General features: G+C 37.3%; 1 protein-coding gene across 1 annotated transcript in view; it reads right to left on the reverse strand.

The window, feature by feature from the left end:
- PTGER3 (prostaglandin E receptor 3) overlaps nucleotides 1-17,129 on the reverse strand; it is a 94,695-nt gene that overhangs the window by 47,394 nt on the left and 30,172 nt on the right. Inside the window, exon 2 of the mRNA XM_007537985.3 lies at nucleotides 10,301-10,480. Coding sequence (XP_007538047.1) covers nucleotides 10,301-10,480 — 180 coding nt within the window. The remainder of the gene's footprint in view (nucleotides 1-10,300; nucleotides 10,481-17,129) is intronic.

The following is a 17,129-nucleotide window of genomic DNA, read 5'->3' on the forward strand; positions in this document are numbered from 1 at the left end:
TCTTAGATACATGTTCAATTTTACTCTATTCAAACAATGACTTTTGATAAAAAAAGATTATAAAATACTTCATAATATTAACATGTGATTATAAAATAGATTTAGAATAAAAAGAGTTTAGTAGTCACTAGTGCCTGAAGTGAACCTAATACTGATTTTAATATTTCATCTATGTATTTACTTATTTATTGGATAGAGACAGAAATCTAAAGGAAAAAGGAGGAGAGAGAGGGAGAGAGAGAATGGGAGAGAAACCTGCAACACTGCTTCTTTGCTCAAGAAGCTTTGCCCTTGCGGGTAAGGACTCAAGGCTTGAACCAGGATCCCTGTGCATCATAACATGTGTGCTCAATTAGCTGTGCCACTGCCTGGTTTCCTTCATGTGTGATCCTATTTAAAAAAAACAAAAACAAAACTGCACACTAGCCATGCCTCATTCTATTCCAGTGATAGACAAGTGTGTAAAGACAAAAGTAGCATCTACCTCTCTTGGCTTCTGTGATCTGACCAAAAGGGTTAAAGAATTTTAGCAAGTGGTAAATGAGTAGGTTTTCCTCTATATGTTTTTCTCTATTTTCTCAGCCTCAACTCTCATGCCTAAGCACGTATCTTTTCAAAAGTTGAAAGAACGCTGAAGTGTAGCAGTAAGACATTTTCATTTTTCTGCTTTAGTTTTTGTTTCTTCAGACACTGAAAACTACCAAAAGAAATGATTTCAAGTGACTATTAAAAGTCTGGAGATTAAGAACTGTGGATTACCTAGATGATTCACTTTAATGTGAAGAAAAGAGGGCCAAAATATTCTAATTCTAAACCAACTGCCAAAATAATGGTAGAATTACACGTTTTAAAAATAATGTTAGGCATGGAATCATCTCAGAATTCTTAAAGAAACATGAAAAGACTAATTTGTTCCTTATGGTAATATCTTTCCTTATTATCTTTACTTTCATAATAAAATTATTTCATCAAAGCAGACATTAAAAACAAGCTCATATCTGATTCAGATGTTTGGGCATTGACATATTAGAAATATGAAGTTGTTCTCTCTCTTCTTTTAAGACAATCTTGGCTTCACCAGTAGTAAATTTTTCTGCTACCTTCTCATATTTATAAAACGTTTCAATAGATTGAAGACAATGTAACTGGGGGTTCAGGATAAGACCTAATGAAGAAATATGTCAAGAAGAAATATATAAACACACACTATGGATTGTTTGTAGTAAGAATTGATTAATTGAAATATTTCGAAAATAAATATATTCCTTAATAAGGAAGATGTGTGAAATATTAATGAACAAGGTATATATCTTATTGAATTGGATTTATAGAGAACCAAATGTACAGTTTATGGTATTGTAATGTATTTGATCACAATTCAACCTGTATAAGCTTTATTTATTTATTTATTTATTTTGGCCTCCAGGGTTATCACTGGGGGCTCGGTGCCTGTACTACGAATCTGAATCCACTGTTCCTGGAGGCCATCTTTTTTCCATTGTTGTTGCTGTTACTGGATAGGAGAGACAGAAATTGGGAGAGGAGGGGAAAAGAGAGAGGGAGAAAGACACCTGAAGATCTGCTTCACCACTTGTGAAGTGACCTCCCTGTAGGTAGGGACCCTGAGACTAGAACTTGGATTCTTGCACAGGTCATTGTGCTTTGTTCTATGTGTGCTTAACACAAGTGTGCTACCACCCGGCCCCCGATTATTATTTTACTTTTAACTTGTTTAATTTTTCCTTTTTGCTGTCTTTGTTGTTTTATCGCTGTTGTGGTTATTATAATTGTTGTTATTGGTGTCATTGTAGTTGGATAGGACAAAGAGAAATCAAGAGAGGAGGGGAAGACAGAAAGGGGGAGAGAAAGACACCTGAAGACCTGCTTCACCGCTTGTCAGGCAACCCCCCTGCAGGTGGGGAGCCAGGGGCTTGCACCAAGAACTTTATGCTGGTCCTTGCACTTTACACCATGTGCACTTAACCCTCTGTGCTACCACTGACCCCCTCTTTTAACTTGTTTTATAAGACCACTGTTCAGCTATAGTTTATAGTGGTGGCAAGGATTGAACCCGGAGTCTCTGAACCTCAGGTGTGAACTTCTGTTGCATAAATTGCTGTGTTAGCTCCCGGGCTGTACATTTTAATTCTTTCAAAAGAATTCTCATTTTAGGAATTATAAAATATAAAACATGAAATTATAAATTCTTTCTGCTTCCATTGCTTAAAAGACTAGAAAATGGGATAAGTAAGAAAGGATTTATTAAGCAGTATGTTTTGAAGGTTATCTCTCCATTTGACTTAAAATCTACTTGTTGACTTCCTTTTAAAAAATATGACCTATCTCTACAGGAGCTTGTCCTCAATGTAGAACAATAACAGTAGGGACCTCCCCACTCTCCGAAGGGAGGCTGGGTCAACCTACTCTGTCACTTGAGGAAGACTGGTTTTGAAATGAGTGCAGCTTAGAATGTTCCTAGCTGTGACCATGGAAAGTGACCTCAGACCAACAGGGATGCTGAGGTTACACAAACTCATGTGCTAAGTATAGATAGACATGGACCCCAGATCAGATCGGGTTTACCATTAACAATACTTATATATTTTTCCCATATTTGGAAAATATTTGGTCTGACCTGACCCAGCTTTCTAGTCCTATTCCCAACTCTGACATCATCTTCCCAGAAAATACTTTTAGCCCACTGGCATGTTATCTGAGGGGCTCTGGCAAAAATTAGTAAAGTCATGGGTCCCTTAGAATATAGCTAAAATAGACTTCTAGCTTCTTCCAACATTAAGACTCCAAATTAACTTTAAGTTTCTGATATTTAACAATTTGTTCTGCTTTATTTCCTAAAGCTTTTTAGCTAAGAAGTTGTAGATGCATAATGCCAACTTGACTTCCGTGGGCAGATGACCTCACCAGTGTGTCCTGGAACCTCACCTCCCCAGAGCCCCGCCCCACTAGGGAAAGATAGAAACAGACTAGGGATATGGATCAACCTGTCAATGCCCATGTCCAGTGGAGAAGCAATTACAAAAGCCACACCTCCCACCTTCTGCACCCCATAAAGATGTTTGGTCCATACTTCCAGAGGGATAAAGAATAGGAAAGCCAGGCAGCGGTAGATAGCATAATGGTTATGCAAACAGACTGTCATGCCTGAAGTCTGAAGAAACTCTGAAGTCCCAGGTTCAATATTCCATACCCCACCATAAACCAGTGCTGAACAGTGCTCTGATTTAAAAAAGAAAGAAAGAAAGCTTCCAATGGAGGGGATAGAATACAGAACTCTGATGGTGGGAATTGTATGGAATTGTATGGAATTATCCTACAGTCGTGTTGATCATTCTTAAGTCACTAATAAAATAAAATATAATAAAGCCTTAGCCAAAGGACATGACTACACTAATTTGAAAAGATGCATATACCTCTGTGTTAATAACTACACTGTTCACAAAAGCTATAAGGTGGAAGCAACTTAAATACCCACCCTCTGACAACTGGATAAATAAGCCATGGGACATATATGAATTTTCAATGGATTACTACTTAAAATTAAACAACATGATAGTATCCTTCAGGACAAAATGGATGGAACTTGACATGATTATGCTTACTCAGATAAGTATGGGAGTACAAGTTAGTTTCACTCATATGTGGAATGTGGAGAATTCAAAAGCATTAACTTCCAAACATAAGTAGCTGAACTGCAAACTGTCTCTAAGACTTGCAGGGTGGAAAAAGCACAAAATTTTGGTGGTAGGTGTGGTGTGGAAGTACATCTTTATAATTTTATAACCTTGTACTCAATAGTAAAGATCATATTCATATATATTTATTAATACACAGACTAGTTATGATCTGAATGCCATAAAAATTCTTATATAATTTTCATAGTCTTATTTCTTATCTCCATTAATATTGAATACCAGCCACTAATACCATTCATTAATATTGAATACCTTTTCACTAATGATAAATAAATTTTACATATGCATTAATATATAAATGCACAATTTATATATTTATAAAATATATATATGTAAACATCTAATTCTAGACTCGTTAAAAAATGTCATAGTTGTCTATAATGTCAGTCTTTCCTTCCTTATTTTTAAGGACAAAGTCACCCAGTTCTACTCTTTTCATTTCTTCAGCTAGAGTCTAAGTGAGCCCACTTAAAAAGACATTCAAAGGAAGCAAGATTCAGGTGGAGGTAGACAGCATAATGATTATGCAAAGAGACTCTCATGTCTGCGACTCCAAAGTCCCAGGTTCAGTTCCCCACACCACCAAAAACCAGAGCTGAACAGTGTTCTGGCAGAAAATAATAATAATAAATAAATAAATAAATAAATAAATAAATAAAAATTAAAGGAGGCAAGGTTTTATCGGACAATCATTAATGCTAATTCATCATAAAGTCAAGGCCTTTTGGGTAGGAGTAATTCAAGTGATTATGAATTTGCTCATGGAATTAATGCCAATATAAATAACAGCTATAAGAAGAGTTTAATTTTAAAATGTTCCCTAATTCTGCTTCATGTAGAATCACCACCTGTGTGTTGTCTTAGAATACTGAGGTGATATCAACTTCTTAACATATATATATATATATATATATATATATATATATATATATATGAATTTTAGATGGATTTTCAAATTTTGCAAATAGGCCCCATCATATATTATGAAATATGATAGATATATGTAACCTTTTATAACATTTATTAAAGTTCAGAAAACAGACCATGAAATTAGCCACAGTGTCAAATATTCTCATTTTTCAAATAATACAATGTGATTCATTACATATTTTTGTACATTTACTTAGATCCAAATATTATTAGATTTTGCAACATACAAAAACAAAGCCAGAAGTAAACAAACAACTCTTTGGACTGAGATCTGGCATGTAGGTAGCCTAACAGTTTTATACAAGTAAAACAAAGAAATTTTAATTATTCCATATTAAACTTTTAATATGTTTGTAATAAAGGCTTATATAGTTATCTCTGTCAGTTGGCTTCAACCACCCTGTGTATATGAAAAGGCGATTCTGGGATTAAAGAACAAAAATAAGTAGGTAATACCTTAAGCTTAAATTTTCAAATAAAAAAATTCTATTTTCTGTCACTGGCTTAATCTTACTACAAAAGAACTATTTAAATAACTGTTGAAATGAGGAAGACAGAAAATTTAGTCTTTATTTTGAGATTAAAACCAAAAGAAGTATAAAAAGTACTGTACTTGCATCTAAGAGATTACAGTTTGATTCCTGGCACTACAGAGAGCACAGCTGATCAGTGCCCTGATTTTAAAAAAAAAAGTTAAAATAACTAAAAAAGCCTAACCCACTTGAAATTCTAATATCTGAATAATGGGACAGATTGACCACCCTATTAAAATAGTGTTTATCAGTTTTAATTTGTGTATTATTTAATACCAGTATAGTCATGGGGTCTTTTATATAAATTTAAATTTTACATGAATTTATGGAATTTTATTCTGAAGTATGAAGAGATCTTTGTATGAGAAAGAAGTGCAAAGCAGAAATACATGTGCACTTTTTAACTCATTTGTATAAATTTGGTATGATGAAACAATACATTTATTTAAAATAGCCTGCTATATAGCACTGTGCATATTTAGTAAACCTTGAGAAAACATATTTGTTTCTTCAGTTTTAAATGTTTTATAGTTATCCATTATACCTATATTTTTTTTAAAAAGTAAACTGCTCGTGGTTCGGGAGGTAGAGCAATGGATAAAGCACTGGACGCTCAAGCATGAGGTCCCAAATTCAGTTCCTGACAGCACATGTACCAGAGTGATGTTTGGTTCTTTCTCTTTCTCCTCCTATCTTTCACAGTATTAAAATAAGTAAAATATTTTTTTAAGTAGATTGTTGGGAGTTGGGTGGTAGCATAGTGGGTTAAGCGCATATAGCTCAAATCACAAGGACCAGCCTAAGGATCCCAGTTCGAGCCCCCGGTTCCCCATCTGCAGGATGGTTGCTTCACAAGCAGTGATACAGGTCTGCAGGTGTCTATCTTCCTCTCCCCCTCTCTGTCCTCCCTTCTTCTCTCGATTTCTCTCTGTCCTATCCAACAACAACAATAATAAAAACAACAACAATGATAAACAAGGGCAACAAAAGGGGAAAATGGCCTCCAGGAGCAGTGGATTCGAGTGCAGGTACCCAGCCTCAGCAATAATCCTGGAGGCAATAATAATAATAATAATAATAAGCTACTTTTTTTGGATATAATGTCATCATTTCCTGTGACACAGCATTGTTTTATAAACTCAATGTTTGAAAAGTCAGGAATGTTTTCCAAAATCTGCAATAAATGACTTAACATACATTTTAGCATAAGTTTGAGTCTCACACTCGGGCAATTTCACCACTCCTAGGCCATTTTTATCTTTTTCACTCAGACAGAGAGATGGAGAGAGATAATAGAGAAACAGATATACTACACTGGAGACTTCCTCCCCCATTGCTCTGACCCCACTACTGGTGCTGGAGTTTGAACCCCAACCACATATATAATAATACTTTCACCCTTCCTGCTGAGCTATCTCTCCATTGCCTCACTTACTTACTTCCATGTGGCTAATTAAGTCTCTTAAACAATGTGTTGGGGGCCAGGTGGTGGTGTGCCCAGCTGAGTGCACACATCACAATGGGCAAAGACCTGGGTTCAAGCCTCCAGTCCCCACCTGCGGGAATGAAGGAATCTTGTAGAAGTTCCTATTTCCTGATTCTCTGTCTTTCCCTTCTCTCAACTTCTTTTCACAACCAATAAATAAATATATGTGTGTATTTAAATGAAGTAGAACAATGCCTTCAGGTCTATGATTTTGTCATCATTTATGCATGCATTTTCCTATTCTGATATATGCATGAATAAATTAATGAGCAGTAGTGAATAAGGCTAGTGAACTGAAACTTGGGAACAGAAATACTCTACTCCAATGGCTTCACATTTCCATTTCCTAATCATAGCTAAGACCTCTGCAACATATTTGAAATAGAGCCTCGACTGTCATCTGCAAATGAAGTCATTTGGACATTTATTTTTCTTATCAGGTTTTCCCTGGACTCACAAATGACTGCTTAGATAACAAAACTTACATGCCACTTACATACTTCTCCTCTTCTATCTCCTTCTCAGATGTGTTCAGAAACTGCCCTGGGTGTACTCTGTGTATCCCTGAGCAAAAATGTATTTTGTAGTTGAGAAGTTTGACTCTGCTTTGCCTTTTGTCTTTCTGTGGTTTAAAGAAACTGATATTTCTTTGGACAGTAATTAATCACTACAACTTGGAAATATAAGTCTTATAAATTGTTGATGCAGATAAAGTACTTTGCTGCACAGCAGTATGACACACCACAGTTGAAGACACATTTGGATTTCTGTGATTAAATAAGAGAGCAGTCCCTTTATCTGATGGGTTGTAATGGCAGGAATCAGATGGTGGGTGCCTCAGTCAATGTGCTCTCAGTTTTGGCAGAAATTCATTCATCTATTCCCTGAACAAATATTTATTGAACATTTCCTTTTTAAAATTTTTGCTACTTAACAATGCTTCATTCTTTATTTATTCTTTCTGACTCTGTGCTTCACAGTGATTTTTTTTTTCATAGTGATTTTCTGCTCTTCCATTAGGAAATCAGGCTTGATCCTGTCACAGACACACTTAGCACACACAGAAGCACCAGAGGCCTTGAACACTTTTCATAGTCAAGCATAGTGCTAGAAGCTGGAAAAAATAAGCCAATCATACATCATTCATCTATGCAATGTATAATCAATATATAATGTATAGACTAAGGTTAGAAGACTAATGCAGAAATGAAGTCTCTTTTAAGTTGACTTAAAATAGGAATGAGGCATGAGGTAACTTGTCACATAGCCTGATTTTATGGCATAGAGGGATTTATAATGGAACTTTCATATTGGTTGCATTATCCTTTTTCCAATACCTGGAATAAATATGGATCATCAAAAATTACAAAAACACTTTTGATGTGTATTTTCATTTCATTAAATTTGGCATGGTCACTAAATCATTTCCAACTAATTTAGACTAGTATAAATATTAACCTAACAATATAAAGTACTAGTTAAAATTAATTCTAGGGGTGGGGCTGTGGCACACCTGGCTGAGTGTACACGTTATCATACACAAGGATCTGGGCTCAAGCACCTGTTCCCCACCTTCAAGTAGAAACTTCAGAACTGGTGAAGTAGGGTGCAAGTGTCTCTCTTTCTCTCCACCCTTGTATCTACCCCTTCCCTCTCAATTTCTCTGTATCCTATCAAATAAAAGAAAGGGAAAAAATGGCCACCAAGAGCAGTGGACTCATTATGCAGGCACTGAACCTCAGTGATAAACCTGATAGCAATAAAAAAAATTAATTCTATCCCAGTGTCAACTCAATACATAGAAATCTGTAGTCATTATAAAGAAGTACAAATAAATTTCAAGTGTTTATTAAATAACTGCACCTTAAAACTATCACAAGAAAATTTTAATGAATTTTCAAAATGAATCCAAAGTGCATAAAAAGTGTTCTTGGGGGTGGGGGTAGGGGGTCTGGCAGTGGCACAGTGGCGCACATAGCATGAAGGACCCGTGGATGGGTCCCGGTTAGAGTCCTCTGCAGGAAGGGTGGGCAGGAATCACCTCAACAAGGTGAAGCAGACCTGCAGATGTCTTTCTCTCTCTCTCTCTATCTGTCTCCCCCTCCTCTCAATTCCTCTCTGTCCTATCCAATAAAATGGGAAAAAACATTTCCACCAAGAGCAGTGGATTCATAGTGCTAGCACCAAGCCTCAGCCATAACCTTAGTGAAAAAAAAAAAAAGTGTTGTGTAGGCTTAACTTGAAAGAATGCTGTGTTCGTTATGGAGGTATTTCTTCAGCTTGTAATTCTCAAAATCTAATATAATGATCTATATGTTTCACAAAGACATTAAGCTTAGATATAAAGGTTTGTATGCATGTGGACTGAAAGAAAACTATTTAATAATAAATGTTTCAATAGAGCTATTTTGAGTGGAGAGCCAAGAAAAGACTGTGAGAGATAACCGTTACTGATTTTCTTATCCTGTTAATGGGTCAAAATGTGAAAAATCATTATAGAACCTTCAAAATATGTATCTACCTTAGTATAGACATATTTAAATAATCAAAAGATTGGAGAACACTTTACATGAAAACTCAAGAAAGACAATAAACCAGAATTTATATAGACATAAATACATATATTACTATGTATGTAGACTCTTTATAATGTATTTATATGGAGCATATACACAGATACATGGTGTGTATATTTATACCAGAGTCTAAGTATATGTGTGTGTATGTATGTATACACATACATACATACACACACACACACGCATATATATATAATACATATATGTTCCGGTCCTTAAACAGCATTCCAAATAATTATTTTGCTGACTCTGAAGGTCAGTATCATGAATCTCCAGATGTGTAGGAATCAAAGATATATGCAAAAGAAAAGTCACCTAGGAATTTGTATAGTCACAGATTCTGTCACATTTGATATATTTAACTGGTTCTTATTTGGACAATCATTAAACATAATCACCAATTCATCCAAAAGTTAAATTTTGTAAGGTTAGCAGCAAATTGATCAATATTTAAATTGCATCAGTATCATTGACTATGATAAATACATTATACAGATTTTTACCATAGCACAACTTTTTGAAAAAATGTAAGGGGAAAAAGACACATAGGAACAGAGAGAAAGAAGACAAAAGTAAAAGAGAACACAGAAATTCAGATCCTTGAACAAAAACAAGTCATTGCCTTTTCTGCAAGGATATATGCATTAAATCCCCCATGTACTCTGTTTACTAGGAATGTAACTATCTCAACCCTCACCACACAGATCAAGATAATTTATCAAACATGTTTTCATACCATAAATAATCACATATTAAGCTACAAACAGTAGTGACCCCAAAGTACTAGACTGTTATTAATATACTTCCCTTTGTTTGTGTTTCAATACTTTTGGCACATAGGGGATTATCTATGCTTCTAAGACCATTTAGCCTTATATCAAAAATTCCACTTCAATGCATAAACAGTGGCATACCGGAGATGATTCACAGTAAGGTTTAAGCTATTTGTTGGCAAAAGCTGTGACTCTTTCATGCTCCTGTCTGTATTATTTCATGGGATAATGAGATAGGCTGCCCTTTCTGTCCATCACTGGAGCAGCTGGAAACAGCATTTGCTACCTGGCAAAACTTTCGAAGAAGGATCTTTCTTAGCAGCAGATAAACCCAGGGATCCAAGATCTGGTTCAGTGAAGCCAGGCGAACAGCTATTAAGAAGAAGTTGCATTCTTTATGCTTTTCTGTTTGTGTCTTGCAGTGCTCAACTGAAGTCTGATTGAAGATCATTTTTAACATCATTATCTAAGAAAGAAGGACAAATATTTGTTCAAAGATTAATAAGTTCTCATGCATCTTTACACAGTACTTTGCACATAGTCAGCTTGCAATAAGTTGCTCATTCAACTGGAATGATTACTTTTAACTAACATTTACACTCCCAGAACAAGGCCTGGGTTATACAAGACATTCCTACAGATCTTCTAACATTTTTGGCTATTTGACACAGTAAATTTTTTCAAAAAAGTGCATGTTCTCAGGCTCTTGATGAGATTTAAGAAGCTTGAAAATAACATCTCAAATTTAGCCAAAGTAATCCATCTTGTTGCAGAAAACATTAGTAGGTTGACACTCAAATGAAAGTCAATACTTCAGACTTCAGCAAAGCCAAAACATATTTAACCTTAAACTTTAGTAGCTCTTTTTCTCCTCTTTTTTTTTCTTCCTTTTTTGTCACTAGGGTTATAGCTGAGGCTCATTGCAGCCGTAAGAACTCCTTTGCTGTCAGTAGTCAAATTTTTTCTTTTGATGGGCGGGGCAATAGAGTTTTAGAGAGGAGGAGAGATACCTGTAGTACTGCTCCACCACTTGTGAAACTTCCCCCCCAAGGCTTGAACTTGGGTCCTGACAGATTGTAACATGTGTGTATTACTGAATGGGACAGCACCCAGTACCATACTTTAGTAGTTCTAACTGAAAAAATAAAATAAAATTAAATTAAATTAAATTAAAATAAAATAAAATAAAATAAAATAGAAGCAAGCACACAAGCAAGGTAAGCAAGATAGAAAACAACTATTGTGGGAGTCCCGCGGTAGTGCAGCGGGTTAAGCGCAAGTGACGCAAGGACCTGCGAAAGGATCATGGTTCGAGGCCCGGCTTCCCCCCTGCAGGGCAGTTGCTTCACAAGCGGTGAAGTAGGTCTGCAGGTGTCTTTCTCTCCCCCTCTATCTTCCCCTCCTCTCTCCATTTCTCTCTGTCGCATCCAACAACAGTGACATCAATAGCTACAACAGTAGATAACAAAAGCAACAAAAGGGAATAAATAAATATAAAAAAAGAAAACAACTATTGTTTCCATTAGAATTTTTAACCATTCTTGAAATTTTCCAGGTATCAAGTTCTGTATTTGCATCTAGTAAACAATATACATAGATTCTATATGGTCTCTCTATCTCTCTTTTTTTTTTTTTTTTTGAAGTTATAGAAGCAGAGGCTTAATGATGTAAAATGGCCGAGCTCAACTTAAACCATAATGACTAAAACCACATGTCATATTTTTTTGGTCTACCTTTCTCCTCTCATTCCACATGTACTAGAATGCAAATCCTACAGGGGAAGAATTTAACAATTTGATATTACTTGCTATTCCCAGTGCTTATATTAATATTTGGCAGGTAGCAGGTGCTCAGTAAATATTTGTGAATGAATATATTGTATGATTTATACATGAGTGTAATATTAGATGGCACACAACATACATAACATAAGTATATTTCTATTATAGTGCATGAAAGTTTGTGATTTCTACAGAAGGTAAAATAATAAAGGTACATCTGAAAAAAGGGTCAAATTCATTAATCATTAAGAAAATGTAAAATGTAATAAAATTATTTACTTTACACCCATTAGTTTGACAAAAGCGAGAACTTGTCACTCTTCTGAATGCTAGTAAAAATATAATGTAATGAGGTCTCTTTTTCACAGTAGTAGTGGAACAATCAGTGTGGGAAACAACTGTGCACTGTTTCATCTACTAGTTCTCAGTGATCTTACAGCTAGGGATACACTGCTTGAATTACTACACTAGGAAATCTGTATATGATTGCTAATCATAGCACTGTTTAGGAGGCAGTCAGTGGTGCACCTGGTTAAGCACACAGATTACAGTTCATAAGGACCCAAGTTCAAGCCCCTGGTCCTCACCTAAAGGGGAAAAGCTTCACGAATGGTGAAACAATGCTGCAGGTGTCTCTCTTTCTCTCCCTCTCTATCTCCCCCTGCCCTCTCAATTTCTCTCTGTCTCTATCCAATAATAAACAAAAAATAAAAAACAGTTGAAGTCTAGTAGGTAGCACAGTGGATAAAGCCCTGGATTTGGGAGCATGAGGTCCCAAATTCCATCTCTGACATTTCATGTGCAAAAGTGATGCTTTGGTTATTTCTCTCTCTTGCTTTCTATCATGGGTTAATAAATAAAAATCTTTTTAAAAAAATCACAGCAGTGTTTATTTATCATAGAGAGAAATAAAGGAAGGAAGGAAGGAAGGAAGGAAGGAAGGAAGGAAGGAAGAAAGGAAGGAAGGAAAGAAGGGAGGGAGGGAGGGAGGGAGGAAGGGAGGAGGGAAGGAAGGAAGGAAGGAAGAGAGGGAGGGTAGGAATAACCCAAACATGGGTTCACATTGCAAACAAAGACAGGCATTGACTACATTGGTCCCTAAATCTCTCCTTTTGGAGATGTACATAGCCATCTAAGTACTTGAAATTGAAATGTTGGCATCTGTAATGATTATATAATGAAATGGTAATGTCTTGATATGTGCGTTTACATAAAACATTATGAAAATTAACACCACTTGTTTCTTTTTTTACTTTTTTTTAAAATGGGCCTATTAGAAAATATTCAAAAACAGATGTGTCCTGCATAAGTGGTTCACAGTACATTTCTACTGACCTCAGCTCCACTCTTAAGACCCACTCTTATTTTGGATGTCCAATTCTGAGGTCACATATCCCAAAATGATCTCTGAGCAGCCAAAACATCTCACACCACAAACCCACAATTTCAACAATGGCACTTTTATTCTTATGTATACAGTCACCCCAAACCAACAGAAGTCATCTTTGAGTTCTGTTTGTGTCTCATCGACAATGTCTTGCTCTTGCTCTCATCTCATCTAAGCTTTGTTCCTCTTGTCGTGTGAATTGTAGTGGAACAGATATCAGATGATGCATCTAGATGCCAGTGCATCACAGGATGAGTGTTCCACATTCCAGTTCCATTCATACTCTCATCAAGTATAAAAATTTCAATATTATCTTACTGGACAGAGTTAAATCACAGGTACTCTTAAACAAATTATTCCTCAATAGAGGAGATGGAAATTTCCAGCTAGCTTTATAAGACAAATATATCCTCTGGGACTCAACCCATGGTCCTTGACCAAAAAACTTGACTGTAAGTGTATCTTTGTAAACAAATTAAGAAGGGAATGCGTTAGTAACCAGAGAGCTATTTATTCTAACTCTGTAATTTCTTTAAAAGAAAAATAAAATTTTTCTCCAAGGCACTTATTCAATAAAACAAACAAATAAGTCTATAAAGAAATGAGTGTTCAGGGTGGGGGTAGATAGCAAAATGGTTGTGCAGAGACTCTCATGCCTGAGGCTCCGAAGTCCCAGGTTCAGTCTCCCGCACCATTAAACACCAGAGCTCTGGTTTGAAAAAAAAAAAGAAGAAAGAAATGAATGTTCAGTGATAAGAAGTTATAAACATATAAAACTAATAAAAATAAGACATATTAGCAGCAACAGTGACATCATGTAAAATGATATAATATAAACATTATCATATATACATAAAGTTATGTTGCTATAACTAATTATGTAAAGTACATAAATTTGGAGGGCCATGCCACTATTAATATCATGCAATGATTTACTCTGGAATAAAAATTAAATTAATATTTAAAACATTTTAAGTACGTAAAATCATTTCAAGTGATTTAGAAAAATATTTTATTTAAAGGAAGTTTATTCATTTCTTCATTAACGAATATTAATTATAACATACTAAATTTATTTTAAAATGCACATGTGTATGCGTATCTTCTAATTTTTTTCTATTTATTTATTTGTTTATTTGCCTCCAGGGTTATTGCTGGGGCTTGGTGTCTGTACTATGAATCCACTGCTCCTGAAAGCTATTTTTCCCTTTTTGTTGCCCTTGTTGTTTATCATTGTTGTTATTATTATTGTTGTTGTTCTTTTTGATGTCTTTGTTGTTGAATAGGATGGAAAGAAATCGAGAAAGGAGGGGAAGACAAGGGGAGAGAAAGATAGACACCTGAAGACCTGCTTCACCATTTGTGAGGCGACCCCCTGGCAGGTGGGGAGTGGAGGGCTTGAACCGGGATCCTTGTGCCAGTCCTTGTGCTGGTCCTTGAACTTTGCACCATGTGCACTTATCCCGCTGAACTACCATTGGGCCCCCCTAATATTTAGCCTGTGAACTAAACACTACCTCCCACTGGAGTAAGCAGAATGACCTCTAAAGTTATCAATGGCCCAGAAATAAGAACCTGTGACTATGTTATCACACGGGGAAAAAAATAACTTTGTTAATGTGATTTATGTTAAGACTTTTAGATGGAGGGATTCTCTTGGATTATCTGGAGAGGTTGGAATATTCCTCCTCTAAATTTGAATATATTGCTCAGCTGTGGACTACACAATGGAGTAAGGGAGTAATGACTACAGAAGAATGATTGGAAAGATGTAACAATGCAACATTGCTGATCATGCAGATGGAGGAAGGGAATCAGGACTTAAAGGATGGAAGTAGCCTCTACAAACTAAACAAAACAAGGAAATAAGACTCTGAATCTCATGCAGAGATTGGACACTGATACTACACCATAGAGCCCCATTTCAGATTTCAAATTGGCAGAACTATAGGGGAGACCCTTGTTTTCTTAAGCCACCAAGTTTTGTAGCTATTTTTTAGAACTCCACATTGGTCTCCAGCTCCCACTGATTCTATGCTCGGAGAAACTAAGATGGAACTTTCAGAAAGCAAACTGGCGTCTGTTCAGTGATCTTACCAACAAATCTATTCCTGCAATTCCAATTAACTCTATCCCCTCTGAAGATTCCTACAGGCGCTCCTGCCAAGCCATCTTCAAAGCAGCTTCCCAAGCCATTCCTCCTGGGAGACGTGCTAACTATACGCCTTGTCTTGATGCTGAATGCTAGCAACTACTAAAGCAGTATGATGAGTCGGGCGACCCAGATGTGGCTGACCATCTCATTGCCTCCCTGGATGCAGCACGCCAAGCCCGCTGGCAACAACTCACGGAAAGTCTGAACTTCACCCACTCAAGTAGGAAGGCCTGGAAGCTTCTTCACAGACTGGGTGCTGGTAGCCAACCCCCTCCCATCTCCCATCCTCCCGTATCTCCAAACTCAGTGGCCAGTCACCTAACTCAAGTTGGACGTGCTAAGATCGACCCAGTCTGGAAAAGAGAAATTTCCCATGAGTGGTCATCCCACTTCCGTTTATCTTGTCCATCTCCAAAACTCTCTCCCTTTACACTGTCTGAACTGGAAGACGCTTTGAAGAGGGTTAAACTGGGAACGGCTGCTGGCTATGATAACATCACCCCAGAACTCATTCTTAACCTGGGTCCCGCGGCAAAGAAGTGGCTCGCTTCATTCCTGTCCCACATCTTGGAATCTGAGACTATGCCCAAAGTTTGGCATCGTGCGAAGATTATAGCGGTTTTGAAACCAAAGAAAGACCCAACACTGGCCGCCAGCTATAGACCAATTTCTCTCCTCTCCATGTGTTTCAAACTCCTTGAGAGGCTGCTTCTGTCACGTATTTCTCATCTTACAGAGAAATTCAAATCACCCGCCCAAGCTGGTTTCCGCCCAGGAAGATCTACCTGCGAACAAGCCCTGGCCCTCTCAACTTACATTGAAAATGGATTCCAGAAGAATTTAAAGACGGGTGCTGTCTTTGTTGATCTCACAGCAGCCTATAACACGGTCTGGCACCGTGGTCTCCTAGTCAAGATCTCAAGATGCCTGCCTCCATGGGTGGCCAACACTATATCGTTTCTTCTCCAAAACAGAAGAGTCCGGGTGCATCTGGGTGACAAGTCTAGCAGATGGAGACCTGTCTCAAGTGGCCTCCCCTAGGGCTCTGTTCTGGCTCCTACGCTATTTAATATTTACATCAATGACCTCCCAGAAACTTTTTCAAGGAAGTTCATCTACGCCGATGACATCTGCTGTGCAACTCAGGCATCCAAGTTCGGCATCCTCGAGGAAACACTCACGAAAGACATGTCTCTGATATCTGATTACTGTAAAAAATGGCGACTAATCCCTAGCACTGCAAAAACGGTATCATCTGTTTTCCATCTACACCATGCCTCGGCCTCGCGTGAGCTTAATGTGCAGCTTGGCGATACGAGAATCCGGCATGAAGCCCAGCCAGTCTATCTTGGCGTTACTCTCGATCGCACTCTGTCATTTCACAAACATCTCATAAAAACTGCAGCAAAGGTGGGCGCGAGGAATAACATCATCGCAAGACTGGCCAGCTCCTCATGGGGTGCGAGCGCTTCCACACTACGATCATCATCTCTGGCATTATGCTATTCCACTGCAGAATACTGTGCCCCAGTATGGTTCCGTAGCCCCCATGTCCACTTGGTCAATTCCAAATTGTATTCCTCCATGAGGATAATTTCTGGAACCATCTGTTCCACCCTGGTTCCATGGCTGCCAGTTCTTAGCAACATCTCCCCGCCAGATATTCGTCAGGATGCGACATCATCTAAGTTCATTTCCCACGTCTACGCTCGACCGGACCTGCCAATATACGCGGATATCTTCGCCCACCCTGTCCAACGCTTGACGTCTCATCACCCAATCTGGTCCCCTA

This window comes from Erinaceus europaeus, chromosome 11, assembly GCF_950295315.1.
Source record: "Erinaceus europaeus chromosome 11, mEriEur2.1, whole genome shotgun sequence".
NCBI classification, from domain to species: domain Eukaryota; kingdom Metazoa; phylum Chordata; class Mammalia; order Eulipotyphla; family Erinaceidae; genus Erinaceus; species Erinaceus europaeus.